We start from the raw sequence: 27317 nt of genomic DNA, 5'->3' as shown, positions 1-27317 counted from the left end.
TCTTTTTTGCTGTTTTCGGCTGAAGGTATATTCGGATGATAGCATTTTGTTGAAAAAGCAGGGAATTATTAAAATGTAAGAATAACTAAAATGACAACAGACAAGCGAAGCAATTGATGTAAAGGACACTAAAACTTTTTTCCAAATTAAAATGCACGCCCAAGTTGAGAATGTCTGGTTGTCTCATTTAGAAGCGCGTGAATTGTTTACCGATCACCCCCGCTTAAAATGGAACTCCGCGTTCGAGGAAGCGGGGCGAAGTGCCTTCTCGTGAAAAACGGACTATATTTACAGTGGCACTTTATTTGTACATTTGGAACTGACAACTGCGACCGGAAGCTTATACTTTAGACATTGCGCGTGCGCAACATATCTGCAAGCCGGGCGATCTTGATTTTCGCGGTAGTTTTTCTTTCGCTAACTTTTGGACCTTTGCAAAAAAATAGCCTTCATGTACACTCTAATTCCAACTCCAACGAAATAAATATCACTGCAAGCTATGAAATCCTGTCCTGATGGGTTCAGAAAGAAAAGCAATGAAGCAAATTTCAATAGTAGATGTAATAAAAATTGGCAAAGAAAATTTTAGGTTTATTAACAACACTTTGGACAGCGAAATTAAAAGTTGACAGTAAATGTTGATCAAATAATTCGGAGAAAAGAATCCGTGATACGTTGAGACAAATTCCCACGTCTTGAAGCAGTTTATGAATATCTGGGAGTATTCTTGCGTTTTGCTGAAATTAATCTGTTGCAGTAATGTTACACACTCATTTCTTCCTTGGATAAATGAATCCGTCGTAAGGCGAACTCTCTGGAGGCAGGAATTTAATAAACAGCGGCTCTAGGATCCACATGAATCCCACCCCACAACAAATGGCGCCATTCAAATAAAACATCTGATCGTACGATCCAAGATGATCTCTGAAGTATCCTGCAAAAAGAAAAAAAAAGTACATAAATAAAAATAGGAGCAATTATTAGCGAAGTTTGAAATATAAATACACTGGTTGAAAACATTGAATTCCTCGTAACTTATGCAAAGCAGAAGATGAATATGAATGATTTGTGCACTATTTTAAAACTTTTGCGTCTTACGATTTGTCCTAACTGTTTAAAGTAAGATTTGCTTCTTATCTGTCATTAGTGGAGGTAGTATGTATTTCAATTCAGAGAATACTCCATTTGGAATAGCGAGAAAAAATTCAGCCTCTTTCACCATTGTCACGTGACAGATCTTCACTTGTTTTCTCCTTGGCGCGATAGTTCATTAGCAATCATTGGTTAAATTATGCCAACTGAAACTGGGCATAACATTTCTCTCCAAAAACAGCGACAAATGGCGTTCTAGCTCCCTTGAATTTCGGGAGAATGTCATGCGACACTCAACCAAAATCCTTTCTCATGTTGACGCCAGGTGTTGCTTGGCTCCTGGTCTGATCAAAAAACAGAGTTGTATTCAAAGTTCCATCCAACTGATTAAACCACGTATAGGGACCCTGGAGTGTAATGTAATGCTATGTTTATTAAGTTACTGCTGTAAGTATCTTCTGCTCAGAAAAAAAGTCTGTACAGAAATAATCAATCATCTTACAAAAAAAAAAAAAAAAAATCTCCTGCTCAAAACTAATTGTTTGTGTTTTAAGATTTGAGAATAAAATCGAAATCAAATTGATAACTGTTTTATTCAAATTTAAAAAATATTTTTGAGTTATTATGTGACACAACGTGATTAAGATGGTTGTAGGACCTAAGTAAGACCTAGGTAAGAAAATGACACTTTGTCCAAATTCGACTTTGCAATGTGAATAATACACTCACAAGTAAATTATAGTTTATAGCAAATGTTAGAAACATTGCTTTAGGATGCTCCGGACTAGAAGCGTGGAGAGCGATGGATTGAATTCCATCGCTTGTAGTCACCACGGCCAACAACGCAGGCCGTTGGCAGGACTCGTCTTTTATTTTTATCGGAAAGCTTCAATGAAATGGGATTTTACGGTAAAAAGTACTGGCGAAATGGATGCCAAAACTTTTAACTATAAATTCCCATTAAATGTTTTGACGGTGCACCTAAGCCTTTATTTCCAAGAATTTTAAAGTCAACATTTGAAGATTCAAGTTTTTATAATACATTAGCGTGTTCAAACAGTAACAACAAAAAAGCTTGTTTATCGCAATATTTTTAGCATAATAACTTACAATGTATTACAATTGGTTATGGGATTCATTCAGAGTTCTAAATTGAAACTTCTTTTAAAGATATTTTTAAATTGCTTATTTCATCAAAACATCTTGATTTTAGGTCCTTTTTGTTTGAAGAATTGTTAGAAAAATATCCTAGTAACAATAAATAAAAGTTTAAAAAGAGTATGATAATGTTGCTATTATTACCTAATAGCAACACTTACTATTTCTGTTACTTTTAATTACCTCTTAGAGGTAATTAAAAGTAACCGAAAAAGTGCTCAAAATCGACGGGAGTTAAGTATTAATTATCTAGTCAACTAACAGTTAAAATAAGTTCAATGAAAATTGTTTTAAGTATTGACATTTTCTATTATGAAAAAACAGAATTTTATAAATTGAAATTAAAAAAAAATAATACTTGTTCATTCTTTAAGATATAAAACAATGTTTAAAATATCAATAAAGCAGAAACAACATGCATGGAAGTTTAGATATTTTAGCAAATTTTTGAAACGGATTATGGGAAAAATATTTTTAAATCCCTACCTATGAATGCTGGTAACGCCAATCCGAGGAATCCAGAAAGGAAGTTTATAAAACCCATGGCAATTACTTTCTCGTGACTTTTCATGTACTTCGAGACCAAAAGGGGATGGTGGACGAACAGAGAACCGTTCAAAATGCCGAATAACAAGATCGCCATCATCATAGTCGCCCGGGAATCAGTGTGGGGTAACGAAGCCGTGCTGCCCCCCAACAGCATCATCATCACCAGCATGTACCTGGGAAGACTCAAGCATCCGGTGTCCGTGATCCACCCCAAGCACAACCTTCCCAAAAAATCACCGATGGATAACAGAGCTATCATGTATTTGCCGTCAGCTTGGGGCAAACCTTTGTCCATAGCAAAGTCAACAACCACCGTAACCAAAGGGATGAAGGTCAGCATGAAGACACCACGGCATAGACATATCAGCAGAAATATGGGGTTGGCATGTAATTTTAGAGCTGTCATCAGGTAACCCTGTAGAGCTTCTGGATCTCCTTTATTTATGTTCTTCTTTTTCCTGCTGAGGTACCTCTTCATGGGGTACTTCCCTTCTTCGGAGTCGTAACATTCAAAGCTTACGGAACTGTCGCCGGAAGATTCGAATATATCTTTGTTGCTCAGGACTTCGTTGAGTTTCTTCAGCTCTTGGAGTACTCTGAGGATTTGCGATTGATTTTCTTCCTGAAAATACGAATTGAATCTCAAGTCGTCTTTTGCACACAGCTCTTTTAGTTTATTCTTAATAAACTGCTTTCTTGGGGTTTCGTAAAATTTCTTCGAGCCACGCTTACTGGACAGACGTTTCTTGACAAGATCCAAACTGGAATAACTGCTGTTGTTCTGCAAATTATCTTGGGTGTTTTCTGCACTAGATTCAGTCAAAGACGAGGAACGGGGCAACGATCTTTGCCGATTTTCTGCAGCAGCATACACTTCTTCCAACTCATCCAGCATACGAATTTTGTCCACAAGCAGCAGTGTGTTTTCTCTGCTGTCTTTAGAAAATGCTTTTTCGAGTGGATCTAAAGACAGAAGCCTCAACACAAAGCCATTATTTTCACGTAATACACAAAAATTAATGCTTTCTTCAGTACTAGGTTTCGTGTTTTTCAAGCCAGTCTCCGGATCTTTTACACCGCTAACGTCAATTGTATTGGATGCAACAGTCGTTTCCAGCGATCCATACTTTGTTTTTGCAGCGGTTTGGTCTGTCGTATCATCCTTTTCATTTATGTCGGGCTTGGGTTCACCAAGGAGCATGGAGGCCGGTATCACGTTGAGGATGATTCCACCCATGACTAGAAAAGTTCCAGTTATTCCATAAAGAGACATCAGAAGTTCTATTACTGCTGGAAAGAGGAAAGCTCCGACGCATCCCCCGGAGAATGCAAGACCACCTGCTGTAGCTCGATGCTTATCAAAATGCTGATCTATTGAAACTTGATTCAAAGTCGTAGTAAATGCAGTGCTGATACCTGTATGTAAAAAAAATGTAAACGCTGAGTAAAATAAGAGTAAAATATTGGTAAAAGAATGCACATTGCAAAAAATATTCTCAAGAAAAAATTTCTTTTTTTTTAAATGAAAGATTTATAAACATTTATTTTTGCAAGCAATGAATTATCGATTTCAGAAAAATTTCATGCCATAAAAATATTTATATGCGTTAGACAAAATTATACTTTTAATTGTGATTACAATTTAGGTTAAAATGAGAGCAAAAATGCAATTCTTACGTTGAATAATTTTACTTGCGTAGTCGAACTGATTCTTACAGATTCCTTATACAATGTAACACTGAAAATGATTGCAATCTCAGTACAAATTATCGTTTAACTGAGAAAATACTCTAGTTGCAAACCACACATCACTCACCACCGACATAAGTGACAGATCTAAAAATATTTTAAAAACCATATGGAGTAACGGCACCAGTCAATACTCAATTTTGAAAAAAATGTCCGATCCCCAGTAACAGACACCGAAAAATCTGATAAAACCCAGCAACAGACAGGATGAGGAAAGGATGAGTAATAGACCGAATTTTCTTTTTTTCTTCAAAATGTGCAAAAGTTCTTTATTTTTAGAATTAATGTCTTATTAAATTCAAATAAAAATGAAACACCAGCTGACCTCGGAACCTTCTACCACTGCCTTGTAAGTGTACCAACTGTCTCATAAAATTCACTCCGAAAACACTAGATAGTTACACCATATTCATGTGTAGCAGCAACATCAGTTTTACCCGTCTAAAATACATATTATTTAAATCCAAACTTTCGACTGTCAGTTACTGGACCCTTACCAGTTACTGGTGCCGTTACCCTAATAGTAAAATTTATTCGCCACATAATTTAAAACAGCCTTTTTTTCAATTTGACTGCAGTTAATATCATTAAAATCATGGTAAATTTCAATAATTTGGCTTCGTGAAAGCTAAAATTTCAACACTTTAAAAAAATATTGTTAATGCTGACATACAAAGAAACGTATATAGGTTATAGTGTGACTCTGATCAGTTGAGGTATAACCTTGATAATGTTTACCTCTTTTTTATGGAGTTCAAGTTATAGAGGAACGTGTTATTGGAGCGTTTTTGAATTGGAAAAATTTAGTAATACTGCGAAAGTAACGTAACTCAACTCAGCGCAAATTACCCTTCCTTATCACCCGCAAAAGAGGCACACATTGTCAAAGTCATATAGCTCAATAGGTTTTGCTATACTCAGAAACAAGAAGGAAATTTGAAAATATTTTTAACGGCCTTGCTTATGCACTAAAATTATTTATAAGTATTATTTTATTTGTCAACAAATAAAAAAACGGCAATAAATTAAAGTTTTGAATCAATAAGTTTTCTTTGATCGTCTTCCAGCAATAAATTAACAGCTACCAATCGCTTGAAAGATTTAGAACTGTACTTAATTTTTTTTATGAAAAAGAGTTAAAATTCTAGATCTATATAACTTGGAATTTCGAAACAATTCCATCATACGAAAAACAAAGTGTGTATCGTAAAGACACACAATAGAAGTGAAATTTTATCTTCTCTCTCTCTCTCTCTCTCTTTTAACACTCTGAACTGTCATTTTGCCCGCACGTTTTCTCTTACGCCACGCTTTTATTATTTCTGCGTCTGAAGGCATATTCACAGAAATATTGCATAATTTGATGAAGAAAATGGATTATAAGCAGCGAGAAAACTAAACAACACTCGAAATTCGTTCTTTAAATCTTGCTAGAACAATGAAAAATAATAGTAATTATAAGCAATAAATACCTTTGTGCCGAGGAATGACAGGCAATATCCAACGTTGTTTATGTGTTACTTGTATTTAATCTGTTTATTAGTGCGGAACAACGTTGGACATTTCCTGTTAATAGTAAATATAGTTAATTTGCTGACATAGTTAACAAACTAATTTAAAGACTGAGTTTAAGCAATGTAGATTACGCTTTTAAACTGATCACTTGTCTGAAATCAAAGAAATCTTTGAAAGTCTGCATTATTTGAAAAGTTGTTCCTAAAATCCACAAACGCATACTTGCATAAGTTTAGCCTTGAAATTTATTTGTTCAGTTATCAAAACTAACCTTATAACTACTATTATTTTTCATTGTTACAATTAAAAAATAACTACTTCACTTGAAACATACCAAAAGCTTATGGATCAAAATTTCAAACCTTCGTAAAAAAAGGTTGACTTCAAAAGAAAAAAGAACAAAATCGTTTTTTTTTTTTCATTTGAAAGAAATAATGTAGATGTGCTGGTAAGTTTTCAACACAAAAACTGAAAGAAATAGGTCAGAAATACTCACCAAAAAACAACCCCCACATAATGGTAATCCAAAGCATATCTGCTATGAAGAAGCAAGTAATAGCACTGACAGCGCCGATGATGCCTCCAACTAGAGTAACCACACGTACACCATACTTCTGACCTAAAACTCCGGCTAAAGGACCTGTAAAAGGAATAATTTCTATTAACTCACATGGAAGTGTTAAAATTGTAGTGGTGTGCGTCGAAAATTTAACAATTTGAGCTGAGCTTTCATTTGGTTCCGCATTAGTTCCTCTATTCAAGTACACCAATTTCCCCAAAAAATACTAAATATATTGGCCACGAGGAGCTTTGAAACATTGCCCACTATCCTGAACTACTGTCGTCAAAGGTGAGAAAGAAAGCGATGAACGTCAGTTTCCATGCCGCTGATACGACCCATTCTTTCAGCCCCTTGCATGTATTAGACATCACCATCATAATTGACTCGATAGTCCGTTGTGAACCTTGGCCTTCTTTAGTTGATCCCGCCGAGATGTCCTCCTCTTTGCCGTTGACCTCTAGTTGTTGGCTTTAATGATATCAAAATCAGTGTCGACACAGTCCACCCATCTCTTTTTTGGTCTACCCCTTGGTCAAGGGCGCCCATATGGGGGGTGGGGCAAGTGGTGGCTCAAGTCCCCCCCCCCCTCCTTCGGAACTTAGAACTTCCTTGCTTTTAGTACTTTTTTTTTGCAAAAATGTAAAAACATTTCTTCTCCAGCCGTTAATGAATAAGTTATTAAAAATGTCAAATTTTGATAACTCTAATCTGCATTGAAATTAGTTTCCATGGGGAAAATATCCTACTAAACCATGGGGAAAATATCTGAGCCTCCCCCCCCCCTTTTATAATTTTGCATATGGACGCCCTTGACCTTGGTCGCTGTCCAAATCAGACTGCATTGAAGACCTTCAACGCAGCTCTATTATTCTTCATTCTCAAAAGATGACTAGTCCAACGTAGTCTGTTTAGTTTGGTAAATTTTAAAATATCAATGTCTCTAAAAAGTTTATAAAGCTCAAAATTGTATCTCCGTCCCCAATTTCCACTGTCATTGATACCACCAAAAATAGTTCGTAGCTCTTCTTTCGAAGATTGTCAACATTTTCTCTTCCCTTGCTGTTAATGACCATGTTTTAGAAGCATATGTTAAAACTGGTCTCATGCGAATTTTGTTAAGTAGAATTTTTGTACTTCTTCTAATTGGGTGGGATTTTAACTGGATTCTAAGGACCAAAAAAGCAGCGATTGGCAGCAAACATTCTCTCTCGTCCTGTATTAGACATTCTTTCAGAATTTAATCGGACTCTCGTGTGAGAATGAATCCTTTAAAGTTTCTGTAGATCATGTCATGTAAGAAATTATATGCTCCACGCGATTACATTGCGTAACACTTGACAGGGATCCCAAGATTAATAACTTGGGATCTCCATAATTGCGTAATGGGAATTTCCGCGATTGCCTACTGCGCAGATACATGAGAGCGCTTGGGTTATATGGCTATAGACAGTCATGAAGGCATGACTGGAAAAAACCTCCTGACCGAATAGCGGGATAACTTTATGGCTTATCTTTTGACCAATTTTCGGGAAAAAGGGCAAATTGGCTGCCCATCATGTATACTGTGTCAGTGAGTAGAAAAATAAATTATTTTGTGTGTGTTGTGAACATGGTCTCTTCAATTCGCTCCCTCTCCAAAAGTTGATTTATGAAAAATGTGAAAAAGAAGAAGTGGCGAAAATCCTCTTCATGTCACGAGTAACTTGTGATAAAAGTTGATTCATGGTTAAAAAAAGTATCTATCTTTAAATACAAATCCTGTTCTTAAACTTTAAATGCTTGCTGTTTTTTTTTTTTTTTTTTTTTTTAGTAACTGTTTTTACAAAACCCTCATTTATCTGAAACTTATGACTTTCACTACTCTTAAATTACGACCATAACGTGTATCAACTGCTAAGAAGGTAAATATCATGTAACTGAAGTATATGTGCTATGAATGTCCAATTAATATATATTGCACATTCTTGTGTCTTGAAAATCAAACCCATATAATAGACACACATTATCTCAGCCAATCCAATTCAGCCGACTACAGCCAGGCCATACTTCAGCCATTCCAATTAACATATATTGCACATTCTTGTGTCTTGAAAATCAAACCCATATAATAGACACACATTATCTCAGCCAATCCAATTCAGCCGACTACTTTCTGAAGCGATTGTATACGAAGGAGTCCGAAGTGGTCGTACCCCGATCGATTTTCAACATCATGTAAGTTGCGATTTAATGTTTGTTATACACAGGAGTCTTAGGAATCATAACATCGGTAGAACACCTTCACGCACGTAGCATAACACAGCTGAATTCTGCGCCATATTCTAGTACATGTCTTGCAAAATTTTGGAGATTCGGAGATGTTTTGCCCGAAAATATCTGCAAGAATGTGTACATCCATGTGTTCTACCGATGTTAAAGAATCATAAACAACACCTGAACACATCGGAGGTTAATGACTCTGAAGGTAACTGCGTATCACAAACATTCAACCATAACTGGAATAATGTTGAAAATATTTTTGTTAGTCGCCAGTTTTTTAGTTACCTCGTGTTGAATAAAGACCGCTAATTTTTATCTTTGCTCTATTTTTTTTTAAACTAAAATCTGCAATTTTCCTTTTTTTCAGTTTGAAAGACCACTTTTAATACGAAGGATTTATTCGTTTCAACTGCTCCTTGAAAGGCTTGCTTACATATGAAAGTAGCTTTTTGTAACTGCTTAGCTTGATGCTTGCTTTACAACCAGCGAGCATCAACCGTCTGGTAAGTCACAATTTATCGATTTCTTCCTTGTTCTTCTTCTTATTATTTAATGTGAGGTAGTTTCTTTACAATTCAGTTCAAATTCAGGAAGACTTTCGGGTATTAGGCATCGATGTTCGAGAAGTACACATTTTACTTTTTCAAAATCATTTTTAAGATTTTTTATTTAATCCACGCTACTTATTTTCCCCATTTACGGTTTATTCTTCTTCTTCTTCTTATTATTTTTTTTTGTCTTACATAAAAAATAAATGTAAGGAAGACTTTCGGGTATTAGGAATCGATGTTCGAGCAGTACACCTTTTACTTTTTAAAAATCATTAAGATTTTTTATTTTATCCACACTACTTATTTTTCGCATCATTTACGTTTTCTTCAAATTCTTTTTTACTGTCTTACATAAAAAATAAATGTAACTACAAAGAAATAAATACAATGGGCAATGTCAACTAATCCCATTATGAAAAGCTAGTATTTTTTAAAAATACGATCAAAAATAAATCAATTGCTAGATAAATTTCATAATCTAAAAGCATGCTATAAACCACGTCATGAACTAGTTACATCACCATTAACCAAATATGTTTTACCTGCTTATTAATTACAATTTGTTATATATGTGCTGATAATTTATATAAATAAAAATGCTATTTCTTTAGTTTTTACACATTCTCTTACTCCGCAGAGTTTTACGGTAGTTTTAAAGCTGCAGAGATTATCAACGTTTAAAAATGACTCCCTTAAACGACTAACTCTTATAAATTCAGAGTAATTTTTCTTAGAAGATTCGGGAAAATGTATATATACTACTATGTGCTACTGTGATAGAATCAGAGCCGTGCACGGGGGGGGGGGGACCTGTTGCCCCGGGCCTGAGTCTGAAGAGGACCCAATATTTTTCAAACTAGGCGTGAAATACAGGGGTAAACAACATGGAAGGGAGCCTGGAAAAGTCATTTAGGACGGGCCCCCCAAATTTCCTTTTACACGCATGTATAGAATCAGATTTAGCACTAAATCGTCCTGCTTCTAAAAGAAGCAGCAATATCAACAGCACAAAAAGAAATTCGAAAACTACCAAAGAGATTCCTGGCCGCCTGTTGTATGCTGAAGGGCATAGATGCAGACTTCCTGCCGATGTGGAAAATGTTCATGAAGTCCACGTAGAGGACGCCAGACATTCTTCCGAGGCCAACGATGATGAAACAGACGGAGAAATTAGCAATGGCCACCACCCAGGACCACACACTGTCGGTTCCGTGGAGGCGGCACCTCCTGCAAAAAAGGAAAAAGATGTTAAAAAAAATTACTCATCTGCAAATAATAACAGCAATATAATAATAATCTTTTTTATTAAAAACTGAGCGTATGTACCTATGTATGCAACTATGTATGTCCAAGTTTCTTCTCCCGAGCGACCGTGAACTGACCAGCGAACCAGGTATCGATGGATTCGTAATCTTTTTGTCTTCATGTTTGGCTATTTAACATAATACTCTGATAATAATTAGCGGAGATACTAATTACAAACTATATATTAATTATGACACTTAGATTTCGACATATAGTCCCTATTTTTCGAAGGATTTCCTCCATTCAAATTATTATATTCAGTGCTTCATCTCAACTTTCTGCAGCAGTACTTTAATTAAAATTTATAGCGTGAAGAAAATCATTGAGACAAAGATCTGTTGCCAGTTTTCGTCTCGAATATGAACAAGTAAAACTTCTTTTGTTTTGGTTGCTTTTCCTGTAATCGGGGGATTTAAAATGTTTACTTTTTGATTATTTTTCCGCAATCTGCCGCAAAATTTTACTGATTTTTTTTTTTTTTTTTTTCAAGCCTGAGTGTTGAACACGCATCACTTGACATAACTTTTATTTTCAAAGTAGACCGAGCAAAGCCGGGCGACGCAGATCGTAATAATAATAATAATAGAGTCGAACTCGCTTTCAACGAGCCCTGATGTAACGAGAACCCGAATTTAGTGAGGAAATCAGGAATACCTGGTTGGTATAAAATGTTTAGTCTGTAGGAGCGTAACTCGCTTTTAGCGAGCAAACCCCACTTAAAGCGAGCGATGTTTTTGCGATTCATAAAATTTCTATTGACCTTGAGCTCATCTTATCCTTTTTTGGTACATTTTCGTTAACATTCGAAAGTTAACCAAAGTTAGTGGTGAATCATAAATCCTGAGAGGAAGCGATGAAAGCATCCCTTTTTTTAAAGTGTGAAGTAGAGAAATATTTAAATATTACATATGAGGCAGTGAAAAAAGTAAAGGGACGTAAGTGAACATTTTCAAATTTTGAGTAAAACACGTTTAACGATAAGGTCCTGGGTAGGCTTTCATTGATTTATTTTTCTAAATCATGCTGTACTGCAGCATGATCCAAGGCTACTAGTACTATCGCTTACCCCAAGGCAGAGGAGAGGTGTCCCAATACTATTTGAACTGGTTATCTCCAAATTTTTAATTTTGTCACTTATATCCCTTTGCTTCTCACTGTTTCATAGGTGTGTAGAAAAATATTCCTCAAAAACAATGACGTAAGAAAGAGACATCCAGACAGTTCAAGGCAAAGTAACCAACTTCTTTGAACACTGATTAAAAAGAAGAAAAAAAGCAATTGTGGTGTATTTTTATGATCGCTTTTTTACGTACTCGCTTTTTACGAGCACTCGGTTATAACGAGTAAATATTGCGATCCTTGTGCGCACGTTATAAGCAAGTTTGACAGTAATAATAAAAACGAAAAAAAAAAAAGAGTCAGCACAATTAAGTACAATTTCATTTACTGTGTTATTGCATTGTATGATATCAATTATCTAGCCTTAAAACCTGAACAAAAATGCGCGAGGAATGAAATTGTAGAAACATTTAAAATATGAAAACAGTTCACCTTCTTCTTGGCGATGGACTAGGTGGCTCCATCAAAGGTTTATCTTCCGATGTTTCATGGAGGGCGGCTTGTCTTGCTGGCCCCATCGTCCTGTTGAGGTTTTGCCTTATTCTATCGATTGAAGCAGATCTCTTGTGGGCAAGACTGAAAAGAAAAAAAAAGGAAGCGTCATTTGCTATGTAAGCATACAGATATCTTAGGTCCGTAACTAAACTTTTGTTTCGGGAAGGGTTTAATCAAACACATTTCTGGAGAAATCTATCTCATTCGTATACTCAAGTGGTTTTTATATACAAGGGTAATGCAAATATGGGGTGCTGGTTTAAGGGCATTAACATCAGCAAGTATAAAAGATGACGTGTCTCAGGTCCGTAAACAGAGTTTTGTTTCGAGAAGGGTTTAATCAAATACATTTCTCGAGAAATCTATCTCATTCGTATACTCCACTGTTTTTTGTATACAAGGGTAATGCTAATATGGGGTGCTGCTTTAAGGGCATTAACATCAGCAAGTATAAAAGATGACGTGTCCCAGGGTCGTAAACAGACTTTTCTTTCGGAAGGGGTTTTACCAAACACATTTTTTAAAACATTTATATGGTCTATCATATTTGGTTTCATGTGTATTTTATTGATTTTTTTTACAATAAATTATCTAAATGAAGGAAGGGGATGTTCTTACAAAATGCCATATTGTTATATAGTAAATAAATTTCTCAATAACTACCATAAACTACCATAAACAAAAAATGAGTTTGTACAATTTTTCAATCATACTAATATTATTCACAAATAAAATTGAAATAATAATGATAACAACAATATTACTTTTTGTCATCAAAATATGAATAAATAAATAAATAAAATAAATAAATAATGGAAAGCATTTCTTTGGATGAAAAATTTCGGAGGGAGTTTGAACCTTATAAACCACCCCTTTGCGTACAGCCCTGACGTGTCTATTGTATGAAAAAAAAATTGATCTGCGTACTCATGTACGCGCGTTCGCAGAACTACTTTCTAAATTCATATTTTTTGACAAGTACAGAATGTGTTAAATATTGAATTAATTACTTTCAAATTAAAGAACTTCAATGTTTTTCATGTCCTCAGGTATTCAAAATTTGAACGAAAACGCTCTATTCTTTTGTAAGAAATTATTTCTCAATAACCAATTCAACAATTAAAATTAGCCAAAGTGGTAAAGCATTTAAATTTTGCGCGGACTATATTGGACAGGTCGTATTCTACGTAAGTGGTTTTACCTCTACTTTCAGCAATCATATAGCCTCCTATACTTTATTTGAATTTCAACAACCTTAAAAGCTTTTATCTCGTTGCAAAATGATTAATGAACTGTAAATCTCAAACTTCATTCCAAATTCCGAAAGTAAATTTTTTTTTGTACCAATGACTAAAAAAAATCGTCTTATTGAAGGAAAGGTACAATGGTTAAAGTGGAGATTCAGACAATTCAATCTTCAATTATTGTCTATTTTAGGTACCTTTCTACTATTTTGTGCACAAAAAAATAAACCTGTTTGTTCACTTCTATTTTCCCGTACGTTGTTTTAAAATAATGCATTTGAGGGGATTTTTTAAAAAGATATCGGGTCCTGCTCCCAATGCATTTAATTTATGGAGCTGCCTTTGAAATTTGATTTATATGTAATTTAAAATAGACGCATTCTTCATTTAAATTTCGACATCATTTAAGTTCGACTTCGACACTTCCACTCAGGGGGCTTTCCGATGGGAGGTCACTGAAGGTCAATGTGACCTCCGAAAAACTTTTTATTCGGTAAATTTTATCTGACGATTGGCAGATGTAGAGAATGTATTGCAACATTGCATTTTTTAATTATTCCTTTTACGTATTTTCAAACAATGCCAAATAGCCTTTCTAAATAACTCTAGATTGTGCGTATATGCTCGTGTATTGTTATTTGGTGAAATTTGGAGCTCAGCGAATTGAGAATTTCGCTCTACTAATAACTTGATTTCGGGGTGCCCCTGTTTCTATTACTGAGCAAGGGTTCCCACCCCCAAGGGCGATAGGAGCCCTCAACGAAAATGTAACCCCCATAAAAAGAAAGTCCCCCCCTCCAAATGAGACCAAAACCCTCCTATATTACGCCTCTTCCCTAAAATGTTCTATGGCGCAGTGTGCGCCATTTACCTGTCTGTTGGGCATCCCTGTATTGAATGTGCCAAAAATGCATGAATTTATCAACTTTCCGCTTTACATATGCGATAAAGAATAATTTACACGTAATAAACAAACCTTATGTGTGTAACATTCCATTAATTTTGATTACTTTTTTCATATTCCGGTCACCGGACATTGTTGAGTTTTTTCGATCTCAACCTTGAGTACCTACGAGAAAACTTCATTCACTTCACGTTCTCTTACGTAATCGGCATTAGAGATGCTTTGAAGGACGTCGGCGAGCTTGAAAAACAAACTTGCTGCTCCTAAAACTTGTTTCAGAAAAATAGAATAGAAAAAGTATTTGAAATTGAATCTTCTGGAGAAGAGAGGTTTTTTAATTTTATATGGAGAAAAGAACGCGACCAATGGATACTCTTCGAAAGCAGCTGAAGAGCCTACCCCACAAGTTGTCCCGGTGGTACTCAAGTGGTGGGGATGTGAGCATTCTTAGGGAGGCATTGAATAATAGAATAACACAATCCATACATTTTGAGCCACAACACAGAAAAAAAATGCTAACAGAAAAAATTGGCTTATGACGCGTGAATTAATTTTTCAACGTGTATTATGGCAAATTTGCGACTTTGTTGGTAGTAATATAATTACACTGAGAACTATGATGATGAAAATGCAAACCACAGGTATGTGTGTAGTGTAGACATATCACTAAAAAAAAAAGCTGAAAATGACATAGGACCAAACAAATGGTATATATCGGTCCTATGTCATTTTCAGCTTTATTTTCAGTGATACAACCATACTAAAACCTGCCTGTAGTTTGCATCTTTATCATCATAGTTCTCAGCGTTGCCATTTACTTCTAGAAGAGCCTCAAATTTACGATATTTACGTTGAAAAGTTAATTCAAGAGTCAAAAGCAAATTTTTTATGTTTGCTTTTGTTCTGACACCACTTTCCCCTATATCTACAAGAAAATAAGTAAAATGAGCATACCATCCGTACCATTTCATTGTGCTCTATCAGCATAAATCAAGAGAATGAGAGTGCTCCTTTCTTCTCATTTCATCTCTTCCAAGTTCTGAAAGAATGGAAATAAATGTTTTTAAATAGAGATAAAAATTACGAACTTAAAAATGCAAAACAATAAAAATAAAATAAAGTATCTATATTTTGTACAAAAACAGTTGTACAAAAATCTAAAAGGTGCTTAAGCCAGGGGTTTCCAAAGTTTTCCAAGTCATGGCACCGTTTGAAGATAGAAAATTTTCTAACGGCATCCCTGTCATTACATTATCTCTTAGACAGAGAGAAAGAGAGAGATCAACATCTTGTTTTTTTCTTTCTTTTCCTTTTCCTTTTGCTGTTTGGTTTTGTGAAAAAATCCGAGAAAGTACGTAGAAATACGATTCCCACACCTCGTTTGCTTATTGAAAGCAAAAAACTGAATTTTGCGCACTGAGCAAGTATAATTGCTTCATTCTGCAAAAAAATAAATAAATAATTAAAGATTTAAAAAGGCAGAAAAATGTAGGTATGTAAACGAATAAAGGTGCACAAACAAACATTATAAGAGCAAACAAGCTAGCTTACAAGCTGCTTCTTCCTCAGTGGGTGAGAGCAGCATACCCTAAGCAGAGACTCACAGGTTTCGGAACGAGTTGCGAGTCAGCAAGTAAACCAGCAATATCATTATAAACCAATGGTTGTAGTAGATACAAAACTAATAGTTGTCTTTTTTTCAAATTGTATTATTAATTGTTTTAAAGAACATTTGTTCTATATTTACAACAACTTTTGCATTATACTTTAACAAATTAGTTTTGTATCTATTGCAACCTTTGGTTTATAATGATATTGCTGGTTTACTTGCTGACTCGCGACGCTTTCCGAAACCTGTGAGTCTCTGCGTAGGGTATGCTGCCCCCCCCCCCCCCACTGACGAAGAAGCAGATTGTTTGTTCTTATAATGTTTGTTTGTTTGTGATCCTTTATTCGTTTACATACCTACACTTTTTTGCCTTTTTAAATCTTAAATATTTGATATAATTCTAAGTGCTGCAGTTTGCGCCTTGTTTATATTGATCTTTCGTTCAATTCAAGTTCTATAAATAAATAATTAAATATATAACAAAATAAAATAAAATAAAAATTACAGGATGCCTGTGACTCGAGTGGTTTATGTGTGTGTGTTTGAATCCAGATATACCTTAGTACTCAAACTTAAATATCTGGTGATAGTCACTTATACTGAATTCTAAAAATATTAAAAAGCTCTTTTTAAAACCTTTTCGGAATCAACCTTAATTTCTAAATTATTGAACGATATGTAAGTAGGGGAATGTGGGGCAAAATGAAACGGTTAAGATGACTGAGTTTTTTCAAAATGAACAAATCGGATATTTGTTTTAAAAATCACAGTACATAAAGAAAGAACATTATATTTTATAATAAAACTTGCGTTGAAACAATATTTTTAATTTTTGGCAGTAAATTTGAGTCTTCAAACAAAGGTGGAAAATTTTCATTTTTCCCCCATGAGGCAAAGTGAAAAATAAAATATTTTTCTAATGAAATATTTTCTATTTGATTATAAAATAAAGTTTTGATCAAAAGAATCATGCAATAAAAGGTTGAATGCAAAAATGAAAATATCATGAAACAAAAAATGAATAATTAAATGAATGAATCAATTAATATATGAAGAAAAATAAATGAGCGAGTAAAAGAATGAATGAATAAGAAAATAAGTGAATGAATGACTAAATAAGTGAATTGCTAAATGAATGAATGTGAATGATTTATTTTATAAATGAAAACATAAGTGGTTTATATTAAATGATTGAGTGAGTAAATGAAACAAACTATTTCATTTTGCCCCATCCACTTTGCCCAGCATGTATTTGACTAATTGTATAATTTATTTAAAATACAAATAAGCTCAATATTAACTAAATTTTTGCTGCATTGAATATTAGAAGGTCTCAATTCATATTTGAAATGTTAATAACATGTACTTTATAATTTTATGGTTCCAAAAATAATTTTTGACTTACAACAAAATATTACAACATGAATATCAATTTAACAAAGTTGCCTGTGTTACCAAATGCTTTAATCTTCGGCGGTATTTTTTTCTTGAGTGGAATAGACTACATATGATACAACATAGTTAACATAATACCAGATAGGTGGAGCTAAAAGCAGAGTTAATATTTCACCATTTCCCCTACTAGAAAAAATATGAGTCAAGATTTATTCTTGGTGACTAACTTACTTCCATCGAGCTAGAGACTCTTTTGAAGTCTCTAACAAATAGAGAAATGGGGAAACTCTCTTTTGTTATTTTTTTTTATCAGAGCAAAATATTTGAACAGGGTGATATTGTAAACTTGTTTGTTGAATTAACAAAAAAAAATCATACCATGAAAACTTTGCGGCACCCGTCGCCCTCCTTGCGTCTTTCACTTCGGTAGCCCCTGGTTTAAGCTATTCTCAAAAAATCCTTGCCTGAGTTTTCATTCGCATGTTTAACAAAACTGAATCTTTTGATTAAACGCACCAATTTAAAACGCCAACTAAATTCAACCACCAACTGGTTCGCTTAGCAGTTGTTATTATTATCCACAAATATTCTTCCATGGTGTGCATCTAGCACACAAGGTTGAAAGTTGATTACTGTCGAAATTTCTAAAGAAAACTCGTTTAAAATTAAACCTTACAATGCACAATAAGATTTGTTTGCTTTTTATGAGCCATTAAGTGGCGTCAGCTGTCTGACAATAATAATTTCATTAGGAACCTTAGACCCCTGAAGATATAAACGTTGCTAAATTGGCAGTCTTTGTGTAAGAAAAATCGCTTGAATGTTTAGTACAGTTTTGAGTACCAATTTTTACGTCTAAATGAATCTTGTTTTTATTTTCACAAGATTGAATTCTTCCAATTTTTAACTAAACTTCCTCGTATTGCAGGTAGGGAGGGAGAACGCCGTAATATTTCATTCATTGTTTGAAAAATAATGCAAATTTAATGTAAACTGATTTCAAACCATCTTTCTAAAAAAGATAATATCTGTTTTTTGATTGAAGTATGGCATAAATAATTTAGATTGATTTTTTTTCTAAGCCTCACAAAAATTTCCTCAACCATGACATCTACTCTATAAAAAGGTGCGTTCCTCTCTTTTTACTCTTATTTTTAATTACAACACTATGCTCAATGCATAACTATAGTAATAAAAGAGTTTAAATATATATTATTATATAGTAATAAAAGAGTTTCATTTTAAAACTAGTATGTTGTGGCTATCACGAAACTTTCTTCTTTATTTTTCTTTTCTTTTTTTTTCTGATCCCTTTTCTGATCCCCATGCTTGACGAGGAAGCAATATTCCCAACAAAACAAAATTACACATGCAAAAACTTAATGACCATCCCAATGTCTGAATTTTTGCAAAAGCAAAGCAAAGAGCGAAAATTGAAAGTTATTTTAAAAGCCTTGCTTGAATTAATTACAAATATTTTATTTGTTAACAAACATAAGATGGCAACAGTTAAACATTTTAAATCATTGAGATAATATTTCCGATCATTAACATACAATTAAAATCACGAGAAATACGCAGACGACAATCTATTACGATTTATCATTCTTATTGTTGCATTAATAAAGCTATTTTTATTCGCAAAAAGAAAAAAAAATCAACACCTCTTAGAGCGATTGGCGTCAAAATTGAACCAGAGTCTCTTTACATATGGATTCACATATACTCCAAATTTCAACCATAACGTAGCATTACTTCTTGAGATAGAGCACTCACAATGGAAAAAAAGAACGGGTGATTGCGCTACCCCCTTTTTAGCTGTTGACACCAAAATAAAATCAGCTCTTATACCCACTAAGGGCTACTTGCCGATAAATTTTTCTTTCATTCCGTTCATTATTTCTTGAGATACAGCAGTCAAAATTGACGACAAAAAACGTTCGATAGCTCAACCCCCGTTTGAGTTATTGACACCAAAATTGAATCAGCACCTGTTCCTGTTAATGGCAACACATGGATCAAATTTTGTTTGATTCCGCCAGTTACTTCCTGAGGAATAGCAAGCACGCGTAACTCAAAAAACGTCCCATTGCTCCACCCCCCTTGGAGGAATTCGCGCCAAAAACCAATGGGCACAAGTTCGCATAGGGGCACATATGTGTACAAATTTCGTTCGGTTTCATGCGTTAGTTTTTGCTGTTGAGCGGCCACAAAAAAACTGGTCTCACACACACACATACACACACACAGAGACAGACATTTTCCAAAAATAGTCGAAATGGACTCAGCACACCTCAAAACGTTCGAATCCTTCGAAATTCGAAAATTTGCACGAATCCAATACTTTCTTCTATATCTTACTACTATTATATATGCGAAAGTTTGTCTGTATGGATGTATGGATGTTTGTTACTCCTTCACGCAAAAACTACTGAATGGATTTTGATGAAACTTTACAATAATATAGCTTATGCATCAGAATAACACATATGGTAGTTTTCGTCCCATTATGGGGTGCAAAACCCCCTTAGGGGGGCAATAAAACACAATTTTCGTATAAATTCTCTAATATGGGGATGAAAAAATACTTGCATATATTAACATTATATGTCCATCGAAAGCTCTGATTTTTCTGCTGAAGGTGGCACCTGTTCGAAATTTCTAAGTAGAATAAAAAACGAGTTATGAGCTTTTTAGTTCCATGTTCGAAGGCTTTCCTTAACTCAATACAATATTTAGTGTATCATCTCAACTCCCTGTCGATAACGACTATTGTTGTATTGTTGACTATCTTTGCTTTTCGTGACTGATTAAGGCCTTTCTCAAGTCAAATCTTGAAGTAAGATTTTTGCACAAGATTGGCAAATAATACATGGATTTGGCTGATTTTTTTTCCATTTTAATGCATTTTTGAGGCAATTAATTGCTTTTTTTTATTTATTTGTATTGACTGGGTGTTTAATCGATCAGCTGGAATCTATCCAAACTTTTTTTGTGGAATCATTTCAATAGCTAAGGCATTTGGCATTTTTTTCAACTGTCGCTGTTTTTGAAGCTAAAGACTACGCAATACTGTTTCTCGGTTTTCACCATGTAACCAAATATCGCCATTTCTTTAATATTTCTTTCTTTAAATTTGTTAACACGTAAAATAATTCGCCAACTAATTCGCAAATTCATAAACAGCGCAAAAACTTCCATTACTTTGTCTTTGCACACAATTTCAAACAATTGCCAAATTTTTGCTGCTTATTGGAAACATTTCGGGTAGCATCATTGTTGACCCTATTTTGGGACGATTTCTACGGTAAGAAGTTACACATTATACAATAATTTAGATTGCCTTTATAGCGCTGGATATTATGTATTTGATGGAGATCGGGATTATAAGGGAACTGTTTCACTTTATTTAAGAATAGTTGACCTCACTCGAATTGGATTTTTTTGGAATTACCCAAACAGACTTCTTTACAACTCCTGAACGTTTTCGTGATTTATTTTTTGTGATTTTTGGGTTTCTTCTCATATTTGCCAACATTTCATTTACTCCCTTTCCCCCTAATTTTCAGTTTCAATCATACCTTTTGATACATTTAAGGGGGCAGGCAATTTGAAATGTCGGCGAAACTAGAGACAAACAATGTTTTGGTAACTATTTGACCTCTGCCTGTAATGACCATTAACTTGAATCAATTGAAAAAAAACTACATCAACGTGAGCGAAGCCGCGGGCAAAAGCTAGTATTAGATATAGAAGAAAGTAAAAAGGAAAAAATAAAAAAATTTAAAATCGTGTAATACGACACAGAATCACGAATGGAGTTGTTTTCAGTCAAAAGTACTATTTTAAGTCACTGAAATTGATAGAATGAGCAAAAAAAAAACATGGAACCAGAAAATACTTTCATTTTCCCAACACTTATTTTTTAATTATTTTTTTTAAATGTCCGATTTTTCAAACAAGGCGTGGTCTTTATGACGTCTCAAATGATGCACTTTTGTGCATCTGTCTACCGCGTTTCCACGTTATGATAATCAAGAAGCGAATTAAATATTGCGCTCTGCGCTTGCTATCAACCATATCGTTGCCAGTACACACGAGTAAAGATGCGAATTATTTTGCTCTGCGAATGGCAACACTGAATGGCATTTCATCATTTGTGGTGTCATCGGCAGAACCGTAAACAATAAAAGCGCACCGACTACAGTAAATTTTTAAAAATATTATACTTAGTCAAATTATTTAAAAAATGATCAGGTGCTATGTTTTTAAGCTTGATCTTTCGAAAAAAAATCCTTTAAAATCTTTGGAAACTACCCCATTGCAGACGGGTTTCGGAGGTTACAATATTAATTCGAAAACAATGCAAAAAATTAGCTCATGGATGAGAAGAAATCCAATAAAGCGCCTTTTCATGCATATACTTTTTTGTTCTTTGGATTGGAACAAACTTTTGTTGCAGAAGTGAAACATTTGCTAGTTGCTCGTATTTCTATTTGTGGTATTTTAACTTGTAAAATAATCTTAAAAATCTTAAAATAACTTATCGCACATAACCATTTGACTTGTGATGGAGTATTTTCCTTGCTTCTGCTTAAGGTATCTCTTTTTCTTGATTAATATTACAGCTAAAGAAATATATAAAGTAATTATTCTTTCCATGTTACATGTTGCCAACAAGCTGAGGCTTAGAAGGAATTAAACTCTTACCTAGCCTCGAGTCTACTCTCACATACATTCTTAATGATAACTAATTAACTAAATTAAAATATATTTATTAGCATTTATTAATGTTATTTGTATGACACAAATACATCTCTGTTTAGGAACAAGAGCAACCAATGTCAAAATATCACTCGAGCAAAAATGGTTGCAATGTTTCTCAACTACTTTCTAACTCCTTTTAACTTTTACTAAAGCCCTGAATAGTAGAATGAGTAGCGATACGTCCGCCATCTTGGGGCTAAACGATGCTTTCTTCCAATGTCTGCTATGGTAAAGTATTGTGTTTTGCTTCTTAATTGTGGTTTCTTATTCATTTCACTAGAAAGTCATCCGTCATGGTATAACGGGTGAAAATCATTTCTACATTTGAATGAAGCAATTGCCTGTTTGATGATCTTTTGATAGTTGAAATTTTAACCCTAACACCAGTGGATTAACCCTAAATTTCAGTGGATAGCGTATATTCGCATCTCCAGAGCTCGAATACACTACCCTTGCGGTGATTAACAGTACTAACGAAAAAGGTAAAACATTCCATTCCACATGTTTTCTTTGGGGTAAATTACTGGCTTTAGATAGTTTGTGACATAATGTAATTTCAGAAGAATAGAAACGAAACCTTCCCACAATCACGATGAAAAATTACTGTCATTCACTAAGACTCAAAGTAAGTTATAAGTTACGGCATTTGTTTGTTTTACCTTTTTCATCCGCCATTAGACAGTGGCAAAAGCGCCCCCTATAGTTTACTGGAGTTACGAACATACACCTAAATATTTTTTAATTTGGATAAGTATTTTTGTGGTACATGTGGGGCTATAGGAGCAACGTTTTATAAAAACTAAATTTCAACACTCAATTTTTTTTTTGGTCCTAAGTACACAGAGCTAGTTCAAACTTTCAGGCGCAAGTCGGTACGGGTTGCCGTTGTTAAAACAGTAAATGTCATGTAATTTCTCCATTAAATGATTAAATATAAAACCCATTGTTAACGAAGATTCGTTGTCTTACAACAGTAATCATAATGAAAATTTTGAATCAAGGCTTCTCCGGAGTAAACTCCGGAGTTTAAAGTCATTTAAACATTTGGAAACTACTTTTTGCACACTTAGGGAAACATAGTAAAGAGCTTTTTATGTGTGTGTGTGTGTGTGTGTGTGTACTATTTAATTAAATAAAGTGCACAGTTTTTTTAGTGATCTTTGTTTTTGTTAGTTCATATTTTTGAAATTCTTCAAATTTTTATATTTTTCAATTCGTATTTTCGTTTCTAAATGAATACTCGTTCCTTCTTTATACTTATTGCTGTTTTACTTTTATGGGTAAGGAAGAAGCTCGATTTTTAACCACGTCGAACCGGTGTGTTTTGAGTTCTTTCAGTTAAAACAGGAAACGAAAGAAAGTAGCGATTGTTTCTCACAATTATTACTGACCCAGGCAACGCTGGGTATTTTTGCTAGTAAGGCATAAATGTTACAGCTTAATTTCATGAGCAATGAAAAGCAGTACTGTCTGACCATGGATTGTATGGAAAGGCAAACAGGTGGAAATGGACGCACCTATTGTCTTTTAGGGGTGTCCGCTTTTGTGGATGTATGTTTGACTCTAAATTAAATAGAGTCTCATTCAAATGAGCGGAACATGCGCATCAAATCATTACTTTCGCCCCTCATTCAAATAGACTCGTCTTAACTGGATGATTGCCGATTCCATACAATTCGTGGTTGAACATTAGTGTTTCAAATATTTATTTTATTAAAATAACTAGTGATACCCACACGGCTTTGCCCGTAATAAAAAATTAAAAGCTCTTTTGGTTCGCCTGTATATTTACAAATAATGTATGGTAAATTTCGTCGCCAATTGGCTTGTGAACCATGTTACGGTTCGACATTATGATAATTTCGTAATTTACTCGACCGCCTTACGAGAATTTTGTTCTTAAAATTGGAATAGAAAAGGAACCACATCGAATTTTCGAAAAATCGCTTCGATGTGCACACCTCCGTGCTACTAACTAATTCTGTGCCAAATTTCATGCAAATCGGCCGAACGGTCAAGCTGCTATGCGCGTCACAGGGATCCTGACAGACAGACAGAGATCCGGACAGAGAGAGATAATGACAGAGAGAGAGAGACTTTCAGCTTTATTATTAGTAAAGAGGAATGAGTTGTAAAGACTACTGAAATAGTTTACATTTTATTTAGAAAGTGTTTGAACACATTGTGCACGGACGATGTCGACGGATTTGGGGGGATCATGACCCATATGGCTGTCCCCTCTATCCGGCTCTGGTTACTATAAAGGGGATATTTCCTAAACAAGAATTACCTCTAGATTAGGAATATGGGTCTGCGGTGTTAGAAAGCTTGCAATTTCGTTTGAATAGCAAGTGAAGGCCGAAAAACTTCACCATTCATCAATTTTACTCTCACTTCCTCATAATTTAAATAAATTATTATCTTCATGAAAATCTTCCTTTTCCTCTTTCTTTTTGGATGGTTTTAATGATATTCAACGTAATTTTCTTTTGTTGACTTAATTGAAAGAACTTAATTTTCTTTTAACACATTAAAAGAAAATTATTATTTTTGTAAGTAAAATTAATTTTTTACTTACAAAAATATTAATTTTTTTCCTTTTATTTAAAAACTTTCCTTTTCTCTTCATAGTTTAAATTACATCATCACAAATTTCTGTACTCTATTAGGTTTTTATATTTATCTACATATTTTTTTAAAGATTCAGTTAAGCAAAACATAAAGAAAAATCACAGTGTTATGTATCTGTAACATATATTTCTCATTAATGTTTTCTCTGATGAAATACAACTTTTTTAAGCTGATTTTTCGCACTTCTGGAGCTATTCTGTGGTTTTCACGTAAAGTAATAGCTGATATTTTCCATCAATTATTTTGCGAAAAAACTGAAGCACATTTTTGTGAAAGTTTTATTTTTAAAATGTAACTGAACTGACCCCCTATCCTTCTGGACTCTGTGTTTGAGCACATCCTCTAATTTTCAAAACCCGGGGTCACAGCACCTAGATCTTTATGGTTGTACATTTAACAGTTTGTACACAGAGGCCGGAGTGCCCCAACAGGAGGTCACCGACTTCCCAAAAACATATCCTTATTCACCTAATTTTGTCTTATGATTCGACTAATTGGAGACAGTATTGCAACACTTATTTATTTAAAAATAATGATCCTATTGTCTCTTTTAATTAGATTTTGGTTCACATACAATGTGCGTACTTGTGTGTTATCATTCGGCAAAACTCGAAAATTTCCCCGCTCCCTCTGAAAAATTTAAATTTGGGGTTCCCCTGTAAAGAAGTGGTCTTGATACAATTTTGTTTATTTAAACAGATTTTTTGCCTGTAAAAAAAAAAAAAAAACTTTCCTGATTTTACAGAAATACAATAATCTCTTAAAACGTTCAGTACTCCGCTTTCTGGTTGTAGAGTATCTTATTTCCTGGAGCACAAGGCTGTCTCCTTGTCAATGTGGTTGCGAGGACTAACCCCCCTCCCCCCCCATATAACTAATTTAACTTATACTACTCCGATTCTAAGACGAGCCCCCTCAATGGCTGAGCTCCTAATTTCTGACTAGGCTGATATGACCACTCGTCGGCTCTGCTTATTTCTCGCTCAGAACAACTGTGAAATATTCACTAAAAGAAAAACACAAAATGAAAAACATACCTGTAAACTGAATTCTTCAGTTGGATCCATATTTATAGCATTCCTAAGCAATTGACAAACACGCTGTATTCAAACCACCTGAGCATGTATTACTTCATTTTACGTATTACATTAAGTAAGCCAGTCCCGCCATCTGCAGAGAGCTCTTTCCGATAACGAGGGAGGACTTCGGGAGGAGGGGAGAGGAGGAGTAATAGAATATCCAAAATGACCGGTTCCAAGCGACCTTCAAATTTTCGAACCTACGGTCTTTTAACACACATGATGCACGCTCTTTTTGATTTGCGTCTCGTACTCGAAACGAATCTAATGAAGCAGATATCCTTGGGAAAAAAATGTATCTTTGCATCAAGGTCATGGTTTTCTTTTCCAACTTAAGTCAACTTTCAAACTGAAGTCGATATTTTTTATGCTACGTTTCGCAACCTAATACGATTTATGATTCGTTAAACCCTTGCGTAACCTTCAAAGTTAAAAAAAAAGTTGTTTTAAACTTTACGTGAGAGTAGCTTACAAGATAATACACACTTTTTAGATAGAAATTTGCAGAAATTCATTCTTTTCATAAAGCTGAGAGGTTTTCAATAGTAACACTGTATACAGTCCCGTTGTGAGCGTCAGGGGAAAAACCAATAGGGCCACAGGCGCACGAAAAGCCCACAGCATGCAATTATTCTAATCCGGTAAATTACTCGATTTACAATTAATTATCTCATAGTAATACTCTGGAGTGACATGAGGACAAACTGTGCTGTCTGCACAATGAGGACCATCTTAATGATGCTGGAAGAAATCTCAAAAGTATTTTGGTATCTTAATGCATAAAATCATTTATAATTTCTGAAATACGTAACTTACGAACTTAATTCTTATCACATACTCATCGAGAAAAAGAGCATATGTTACAAATTGTGCACCACTTTCCTATATAGCAAGGGTGAAATTTTCCCCCTCCCTCCCCCCAAAAAAGGTGAAGCATATAACAGAAAGTCGAGGAATTTTCTGGCATCATTTGGAAAGTCATAACAAAGCTTTCCGTGAGGAAATCCCTTGGATTCTTATTTTTTTTTCAAGTGCAGTCGAACTCCACTTATAACAAGCACGAAGGGACCGAGAAATTGAAAAAATCATTAAAATTATTACATAATCGCTTCACTTATTTTCAATATGTCTGCAGTGCCAAAAAAGTTGGTAAATTCCTTTGAAACGTCTTATTGCCTTTTTCTTCCCTCATTGATGTCTTTAGAGGAATATTCATTGATCAAAACATTGTCGTTTTCACCTCTGACTTCGAAAAACGTTTAGAGCTTTTCTGCATATCATAAGACATTGAGGAGTTGATGGTAGTTCAGTTTCGAATTCTTCACAGTTTCAAG

The 27317-nt window shown here is 34.5% G+C and overlaps 1 protein-coding gene across 5 annotated transcripts; it reads right to left on the bottom strand.

The window, feature by feature from the left end:
- Positions 1–564: 564 nt before the first annotated feature.
- LOC129216215 (monocarboxylate transporter 9-like) lies at positions 565–26085 on the bottom strand. 5 transcript variants are annotated; one of them, XM_054850406.1, is made up of 7 exons: positions 25942–26085; positions 15457–15541; positions 12292–12435; positions 10466–10662; positions 6560–6703; positions 2737–4215; positions 565–934 (listed from the first exon to the last, which is right to left on the bottom strand). In XM_054850406.1, the coding sequence occupies exons 2-7, from the start codon at positions 15471–15473 to the stop codon at positions 771–773; spliced, it is 2145 nt and encodes a 714-aa protein (XP_054706381.1). In that variant the 5' UTR covers positions 15474–15541; positions 25942–26085; the 3' UTR covers positions 565–770. The 5 variants fall into 5 exon arrangements, with proteins under 5 accessions (XP_054706381.1, XP_054706385.1, XP_054706383.1 ...); XM_054850410.1 differs by having other exon boundaries at positions 12292–12402; XM_054850408.1 differs by having other exon boundaries at positions 15466–15541.
- Between the last annotated feature and the right edge of the window lie 1232 nt (positions 26086–27317).

This window comes from Uloborus diversus, chromosome 2, assembly GCF_026930045.1.
Source record: "Uloborus diversus isolate 005 chromosome 2, Udiv.v.3.1, whole genome shotgun sequence".
In the NCBI taxonomy this organism is placed as follows: Eukaryota; Metazoa; Arthropoda; class Arachnida; order Araneae; family Uloboridae; genus Uloborus; species Uloborus diversus.
This window is presented reverse-complemented; position numbering and strand designations above follow the sequence as displayed.